This window comes from Microcebus murinus, chromosome 5, assembly GCF_040939455.1.
Source record: "Microcebus murinus isolate Inina chromosome 5, M.murinus_Inina_mat1.0, whole genome shotgun sequence".
NCBI lineage: Eukaryota > Metazoa > Chordata > Mammalia > Primates > Cheirogaleidae > Microcebus > Microcebus murinus.
Genome location: NC_134108.1, coordinates 71,311,401 through 71,320,856, shown reverse-complemented (window position 1 = coordinate 71,320,856; position 9,456 = coordinate 71,311,401). Strand labels below are relative to the sequence as shown.

Genomic DNA, 9,456 nt, shown 5'->3' with positions numbered 1-9,456 from the left:
AGAAAAGTGAGAGCATGAGCCTTGGAACTACGGTTCAGGTTTCAGTATGTATTTCATATATAGTGAGAACAATTTTAAGAAATAAATTAGTGTCAAACTGCATTGTAAGTTGTTCAAGGATTATGCAGTGTAAAGGAAAGGGTTTTTATGGATTTTTTTCATCAGAGAGACTTGAGTTTCTCCATCACTCCATCATTTTCTATCTGTGGGATCATAGGAAAGTTACTTAAGCTCGCTCAGCCTCAGTTTCCTCATCTATAAAAGAGACATAATATTATTTACCTGTAGAGTTGCCATGAGAATTAAATGAGATATATGAAAGCACCTAGTCTGTAATAAATGTTCAATAAATGGTAGCCGTAATTGAGCTATAATTATTACATTCAGCTTTCTGTAAACAGGTGACTGTATTAAATACTGCTTATCAAAAAGGATGTGATTTCTAAATAAAAAGCTTTCTTTGTGAAAAAAATTTAAAAAGGATTTAAAAATTATTTTAAATGATCTTGCATTTGTGTAACTGCTAATACCAAACATACATTAGCTTGTAAATGTCTGCTGAACTAGGAAGCCGGTTTATGTTTCAAAATAAATGTGGATGAAAAATAAGAGGGAATTAATTCTGGCTTGCTATTTGATTATACTTTCTATAGTGTATTTGGATTTCAAAATTCCCATTGACCTTTACATTAAACTGTTTATGTGTCACAGTGTACATACCTTTGAATATTCTTTTAGACACACACCTAGATAATCTAAGAGAACCATATCAACTATAACATACACATTGAAGATTATAAAACATCATATGAGAGAAAGATGATTCCTGAGTCACAGAGTTTAAAGAATTGCAAGGGCCGGATGCGGTGGCTCACACCTGTAATCCTAGCACTCTGGGAGGCTGAGGCAGGCGGATTGCTCGAGGTCAGGAGTTCGAAACCAGCCTGAGCAAGTGCGAGACCCCATCTCTACTATAAATAGAAAGAAATTAATTGGCCAACTGATATATATAGAAAAAATTAGCCAGGGCATGGTGGCGCATGCCTGTAGTCCCAGCTACTCAGGAGGCTGAGGCAGCAGGATTGCTTGAGCCCAGGAGTTTGAGGTTGCTGTGAGCTAGGCTGACGCCACGGCACTCACTCTAGCCTGGGCAACAAAGCAAGACTCTGTCTCAGGAAAAAAAAAAAAAGAATTGCAAGACTAGAAAGTTATTTTAAAAGCTGCTCATTTTAATTAGTTCCTATAACATCATTTATCATGATAAACTGTGAGAGATCTGTTCATAAATACTGGAATTTGAAGGTCACATTTATAGATAACATAGCTGTTAGGCTTTTTCTAACTGGTCAATTCTCCAGAAGTAGGTCAATTTCACATCGACTAGGCACATTTTTATAGTTTTCAAAAAAAAATTCATTTCTAGGAGGTCATAGTCATAGTTCCTAAAAAAAAAAAAACTTAAAAGACATGTATTGTAAGGAAATTAATATATCTTTTTACCAACATGAAGTCCCTGGGTTTCCTCTCCCACACCATTCAACTGAGTTAAATGTCAAAATCAGTAACAAAGTTTAAATGTTCCATGCCATCTCTGACAACTGTATAAATTAAAAGCCTGTCAAGTTATTTAGTTTTTAAAATGAAGGTAGACTTCCTGGCAGTCACATTTTCCACCCCTGATGACTCTGACCATATCCAGAGAGGATATGCACTAACAAAACCCAGACAGGCAAGGAAGGAGAAGGACAAAAGGAAATAATAAAGGAAAGAAAAATAGGAAAAGAACAGTTTCCAGAGCAGGAATAGAAATAATCAATAGTTATTTTTCTAACTGCCTCAAATACAAAGAGAATTCAAGAAAATCAGAAATTTTTTTTTTCCAGTAAGATATGGTAAATAAAAAGAGGCACTCCTTCAGAATCAAGTGTTTCTAACTTACATGTAGTAATCCTTATGGGAAAGGGACACTCTAGGCAAATGTTTTCAAATTGCATTATAAATACAGAATACGTTTCATATTTTAGTTTTAGGAGTGGCCATACAAGGCCTCTAGATATTTGGTCCTCCTATCAAATCCAAGCAGTGGTACCAAGACATCTTTGATGAATGAAGATGAAAACAGGATTTGGGAAACTAATTGGATTCCTTATCTAATTTGTTCCTTTGGAAATGAATGAGATTCATTTCTTTCACAGGAATAAATTCTAGAATTAGGATTCATCTATGGTAAGTTTTATATAGATATCTGATTGTGCTCTTTTTGTATACAATATTGTATCTGTATATGATCCCATTAAAATAATGAAATGAACAACCATACAAGCAAATATCAGTGTTAATCTGTTCAGATCACAGATTTCTATAGAAGCAAAGGACTAACACATAATGGTACTTATATTGTTACAGTGAGATACCATTTAAACAGATTTAAATATACTGTTGTTATACTAAATATAATTTAGTATAGTAAAAATATGATTCAATAAGGACCAACATGAGTGCCAGTAACATTATCTTGTAACAGATTCTACTACATATACATTAATTCACACATGCACGTTATTAAGTGTATAGGCAAAATGCCATGTGTCTGAAGAACTGCAAACATAAAATAGCCACAGTTTCTGATCTCTCTGTCATAAATCTTTGCTGCTTCTGTAGCTGCATTGCACAATTGAGCCTGTTTGCACCATATGAGCAGTCCCCAGAATACAGTGTTTATAAAGGAAAGAATTCTACAAATCCAAGATGGCAGCGACCACAGGCCCTAGTCAAATGATATACTCTTGTCCTTTGTATTTACAGAGTTTGAGTTCCCGCTTCCTTAAGAGAACCAGGACAGGTAGAGGGATGGAAGCCTTACTTGGGACAACTCCTGATGCCCTTCTTTTCTTGGGTATTTCCCAGGTAACTGACATCATCCAACAAGCATATGCAGCTTTTCTCTTATTTGAAAGTCAGATTCAGAAGCTGGCACTGATTATGCATTTGTGATAGAAAGAATATAATAACCAGAAATGTGCAATGAGTTCAACGGAAAAAACTATGGACTTTTTCTGGGCTGTATGGAACTTCCACATGCTTTACAATGTTGTGATATCATTCAATAGTTCGCATGGGTTTAAAGTGATTCTTGACTCATTATCTTCTCTTCACCCTTTCTTTCCCTTCCGTTCCATAGCAATTCAGTTCTAAAGCCATTAGGTGGGACAGAGTAAGGCAGGTGTCCAGACCAGGAATAGGGCAGGAGTCACAGTGGTCCAGAGAAAGTATCAGAGTCTGAGTGGGGAGAGGGTATCCATATGTGAGAGGACTCAGTGTGGGGTATCAGAACCTGAACTGAGTGATGAAGCCATCTGCCCAAAGGAAAGTGTGGCAGCTGTGATAGGAAATTGGTGACATGTTGGGGAACTGATGAAATAAAAAACACATCAAATGTAATGAGTACTGGGTGTATCCCTGTCAGAAGAGGGAGCTACAAATATGAAAAGGGAGAAATCCAGAATGAACTCTGTGGTGTTGGATTGGAATTGAAGGTACCAGTGTGAACTCACAGTTGTTGTTTTTGTGTATATATATCTATATGTATGTATATATTATATATTTGTATATAATATATATTATGTATATGTGTGTGTTTTCTTACAGAAATATACATAAATAGATATATGCATATAAATGTACTTACATGTGTGTATGAAGATGCACACATCTATTCTCTAGCTCTGCCTACTGATATTGCTACCCTAGTAGCAATGACACATTCCTCACTGAAAGGAACCAGAGCTTATTGGAAAAGTGGCTATTTTCCAGGGCTGAAGCATGGAAAACATAAAATGAGCTGGGAACATCTCATTGTGCCAGAAAATGGTCACAGAATGAATGTAACATTCCAAAGGAACCCAGAAATCATCTTAAAGGGGCTCTCACTGGCCAAGACAATTGGATCATCTAAATACATAATGGTAATAATGTATTGTAATGCTTTTAATTAGGAAAACCTGAGAAAATACAGTTATAAGTAAACAAATAAATTGAAGGGCTGATATTTACATGTTTTTGTATTTACCTAGTTACACAGCACCTACCCACAAAATATTTGTAATTACAAAGGAAAAAAGAATAAGACTGTAGGGAAGGCTGGCAGATACCACCTTGATCAAGATGAGGGTGAACATCATCAGTAATGGAACGGATCAGAACTGATACTACGTGTTATGATGCAACGAGAAACAACAGCATGACTTCTGCAAAATTCCTGCAAAAGATGTATAATCTGAATCTAATCACGAGGAAACACCAGACAAATCTAAATTCAGGTCCCTTCTACAAAAAACTGACTTGTAACTTAAAAAATATTAAGGCTATAAAAGTCAAAGAAAACCTGAGAAAGTGGTCCAGATGGAATGAGGCTAAAGAGACATGATACTAAATGCAACCAATGATTCTGAACAGGATTCTTTTGGTATAAAGGTCATTATTAGGACATTAATATAAAGTACATTTGGTGCATGGGGTCTGAAGATCAGATGGTAATATTTTATTCATATTGCCCCCCCCCTAAATTCATATGTTGAAGCCTAACTCAGAAGTGACCCCATTTGGAGATATGGCCTTTAAAGAGGTGATTAAGTTAAAATGAGGCCAATGAGATGGGCCCTAATTCAATTTGACTAGTATCCTTATAAAAAGAGAGATACCAGGACTGCATATGCACAGTGTAAAGACCACATGAGGGTACAGTAAGTAGGCAGCCATCTGCAAGCTGAAGAGAGAGGCCTTAGAAGAAACCAAACCTGCTAACTCCTTGGTTTTAGACTTCTAGCCTCCAGAACTATGAGCAAAATAAACTTCTGTTGCTTAAGCCACTCAGTCTGTGGTACTTTGTTATAGCAGCCCTAGCAAACTAATACAATGGTTATACTGTGGTCATGTAGGAGAATATTCTTGTTTGTAGGATACTAAAGTAACAGGGATGGTGAGGTATTAGGTTACTAGCTTACTCTTACGTGGTTCAGAAAAAAAATATTCTTTGAAATGAACTTGCAAATTTTCTGTAAGTTTGTGATTGTTTCAAAATAAAAATATATGAACATATAATCAAAACTTAAAAGCCCTAAAAAAAGTGTTTGCAAAGTTGAAAGAAGAGCAGAAAGAATAAATGTCATGCTGTTTTCAACACACACACTGTTCCACATCACTGCCAGTGATAGGCTGAGAGGAAATGGGTTTAAACTGAAAGATTAAATACATGAGTAGAAATTTCTATATCTTCTTTTAATGAAAGAAGCTCTAAAGGTCTTTATAAATAGAAGATATCTTAAGTTTTATTCCCATACTTAACTGAGTCAAGCATCTGCTTTCATCCTCTGTAAATCTGTGGTTCCAAACTCTTTACAGGAGATCTCTATTTACAAACTCAATCTTATGAGGGTCCCCAGTTATGTAAGCAGGTAAAAAATGTAGCTACTCTAGATAAAATAATGATTCTGGATTAAAAAAGAAAAAAAAAAAGTCAAATTCCCTTACCCTCCTTTCTCCTTCCCTCATAAGCTCAGGAATTCTGGGGTGCCCACTAAGTTTGCATTTCTATGAGGATTCCTTTGGCTCTTTAGAAAGAGCTATATAGATTTTAGGTTTTTATCCCCACATACATGCACACACCCCCAGGATTTAATTAGCATGCATATGTGCCAAAGGATGATCCATGGCCAAATGTTGGCACCATGCTGACAATAAGGTGGCACTAACATCTGGATGCCGCTGGTGCTTCAAGTTTAGCCCCTTCAAGACAGTGCGATTGTCTTGGGGTCCAGGCAACCTCTAATGCAAAGATCATGCTAAAATATCCGTCTCAACTGAACATAGAATACTTTTTTTTACACCCATTAACCATCCCCACTTTATCCCCATCACTTCCCAGCCGCTAGTAACCATCATTGTATTCTCTGTCTCCAGGAGATCAAATGTTTTTAATATTTAGCTCCCAGATATGAGTGAGAACATGTGAGATTTGTCTTTCTGTACTTGGCTTATTTCACTTAACATAATGTTCTCTAGTTCTATCCATGTTGTTCCAAATGGCAGGATTTCATTCCTTTTGTGGTCATATAATATTCCACTTGGTATATGTACCACAATTTCTTTATCCATTCAACTGTTCATGGACACTTAGGATGATTCCATATCTTGGCTATTTTTAATAGTGCTGCAATAAACATGGGAGTGCAGATATCTTTTCAATATACTGAATTCCCATCCTTTGGATATATACCCAGCAGTGGGATTGCTGGGTCATCTATGGCAGTTCTATTTTTAGTTTTTGGAGGACCCTCCATACTGTTCTCCATAGTAGTTGCCCTAATTTATATTCCCACCAACAGAGTCCTAGGGTTCCCCTTTCTTCACATTCTCACCAGCATTCATAATGATATGAATGCTGTCTTTTTGATAAAAGCAATTTTAACTGGGGTGAGATGATAGCTCACTGTAGTTTTGATTTGCTCTGCTCTACTAACTAATGATATTGAGTATTTTTTCATATACCTATTGGCTATTTTTATATCTTCTTCTGAGAAATGTCTATTCAGATCTTAGCTCATATTTTGATAGGATTATTTGATTTTTCCTACTGAGCTGTTGGAGCTCCTTATACATACTAGTTATTAATCCCTTGTCTGTCGGGTAGTTTGAAAATATTTTCTCCCATTCCGTGGGTTGTCTCTTCACTCTATTGATTGTTTCCTTTGCCAAACAGACACTTTTTAGCTTTATATGATCCCATTTGTCCAATTTCCCTTTAGTTGTCTGTGCTTTGGGGGTATTACTCAAGGAATCATTGCCCAGACCAATTTCTAAAGTGTTTTCCCAGTGTTTTCCTTTAGTAGTTTCATAGTTTCAGGTCTTAGATTTACATCTTTAACTCATCTTGATTTGATTTTTGTGTGTGGCAAGAGATAAGAGTCTAATTTCATTCTTCTACATATGAATATCCAGTTTTCCCAGCACCATTTATTGAAGAGACTATCCTTTCCCCAATGTATGTTATTGGAAACATTGTCAAAAATAAGTTCACTATAGATATGTAGATTTATTTTTGTGTTCTCTATCTGTTCCATTGGTTTACGAGTCTGTTTTATGCCAGTACCATGCTCTTTTGGTTACTACAGCTCTCTAGTATAACTTGAAACAGGTAATGTGATTCCTCCAGTTATATAATTTTTGCTCAGGATGGATTTAGCTATTCTGAACCAGAATACTTCTAAGCCTACCTTGAGGAGTTGGGATACTCTGAAGCATTAAGGAGATTGATATGTATTAGAAAACTAAGGTGAAAAATTGAGCTACCCAACCAAAGAGCCTCTAGATTAGATTTGGAACCAGAAACCTTCTAGTATAGCTAGAGGTTCCTTGAGTCTATCCTCCCCTGTCCCCCATAACCTACATTTCTCTAACACAAACTCAGGAGCTCCATGGTACGCTGCATTCTTGTTCAGAAATATTCACCGTTCCTCTCTGAGTAAAGATTATACTTTCCCATCCCATTCATGTCAGGTTTGATCTTGTGATTTCTCTTTGGCCAATAAAAAAATGCCAGAGTGACTTGTGTCACTCCTGGACAGAAGGTTTAAGAGCCAGCACATGGTTTGCTGTATTTTTTTCCTCTGCCACAAAACTAGCAATGAGCCAAGTAAAAACTACTGCACCAGCCTAATCCCAAAATCAAGATTATGGGGATCATATTTGTAGTTTACCCATGATGGACCTGTCTGTGCTGTCATTGTAACATGGATGAAAAATAAATCTTTGAGTTGTAAACCCTTGAGATTTTGGAGGGGTTTGTTATCAGAACAAACCTAGCCCAAGCTGACTAGCACAATATTCCAATTACTCAGCATCATTTCATAAAAGGAAAAAGTTTATTGATATAATAAATACTTTAAAGTATTTAAATGGAATATCAGATATTTAGTTTGTTATTTTTAAAGTCTTTTTTTTAAACAGGGTCTTACTCCATTTCCCAGGCTGGAGTGCAGTGACATGATCATAGCTCACTGTAACCTCAAACTCCTGGGCCCAAACAATCCTCTGGCTTAGCCTCCCAATTTGCTAGGACTACAGGCACGTGCTACTACACCTGGCTAACTTTTTTGGGTTTTTTTGTAGAAATGAGGTTTCACTATGTTGCCCAGGCTAGTCTCAAAGTCCTGGACTCAAGCAATGCTTCTGCTTCAGCTTCCCAAAGCACTGGGATTATAGGTGTAAGCCACCATGCCCAGCCAAAGATATCTTGCAAAAATCTGTGTTGTATTGCTTTGTCTCTATGAAGTGACCACTTCCTAGACAGCTAAAGGTAAAACAATGTGAAGACCCACAATTTGAGGTCACAAACACCACTTCAAAAATATATATCCAACACTCGATTCGCAACCTGTGGCTGCTGAGTAATTCACCAAAATGACGAACACAAAGGGAAAGAGGAGAGGTACCCGATACATGTTCTCTAGGCCTTTTAGAAAACATGGAGTTGTTCCTTTGGCCACATACATGCAAATCTACAAGAAAGGTGATATTGTAGACATCAAGGGAATGGGTACTGTTCAAAAAGGCATACCCCACAAATGTTATCATGGCAAAACTAGAAGAGTCTACAATGTTACCCAGCATGCTGTTGGAATTGTTGTAAATAAACAAGTTAAGGGCAAGATTCTTGCCAAGAGGATTAATGTACATATCGAGCACATTAAGCACTCTAAGAGCCGAGATAGCTTCCTGAAGCGTGTGAAGGAAAATGATCAGAAAAAGAAGGAAGCCAAAGAGAAAGGTACCTGGGTTCAACTGAAGCGACAGCCTGCTCCACCCAGAGAAGCACACTTTGTGAGAACCAATGGAAAGGAGCCCGAGCTGCTGGAACCTATTCCTTATGAATTCATGGCATAATAGGTGTTCCAGACTTTGTGAGAAGTGACAGAAAGGAGCCTGAGGTGTTGGGACCTGTTCCCTGTGAATTCATGGCGTAATAGGTATAGCACACCTGTGAGAAGCAAAGAAAGGACCTTGAGCTGCCAGAATCTATTCCCTATGAATTCATGGTATAGGAGACAAACCTAATAAAAGCCGCTGGACTCTAAAAAATATATATCTCCAAGCAGGGCTTTTCTTTCAATCCATCAGTCAGAGAGCACATGCTAATTTTTTGTCCTTCTTTAACATCACATATTATACATCCACATTCCTTAGAGACAATTATCCCCCAAACACAAGTACTTGGGTGTCATAAGATTCTGTGTCACCTAGAGACCCATGATCCCATCTATTTCTCAGCCCTACAGAAGCTTTAAAGCACCAGAAAGTTTGAGCTATACTCCTAGCCTCCATCTGAGAATATCACATTCAAAGGCCTATTGTTGTTAAATTATACCATCTCAAGCAAAACAGACAGTAGTCTGGACTGCT

General features: G+C 37.1%; 1 protein-coding gene across 1 annotated transcript; it reads left to right on the top strand.

The window, feature by feature from the left end:
- Positions 1 to 8,421: 8,421 nt before the first annotated feature.
- On the top strand, positions 8,422 to 9,052 carry LOC105873865 (large ribosomal subunit protein eL21-like). The gene has a single exon (XM_076002739.1). The coding sequence runs from the start codon at positions 8,458 to 8,460 to the stop codon at positions 8,938 to 8,940; it is 483 nt and encodes a 160-aa protein (XP_075858854.1). The 5' UTR covers positions 8,422 to 8,457; the 3' UTR covers positions 8,941 to 9,052.
- The last annotated feature ends 404 nt before the right edge of the window (positions 9,053 to 9,456 follow it).

Excerpts from the sequence above, each read along its gene's own strand:
- LOC105873865 (XM_076002739.1), top strand. The coding sequence starts at position 8,458 with ATGACGAACACAAAGGGAAAGAGGAGAGGTACCCGATACATGTTCTCT.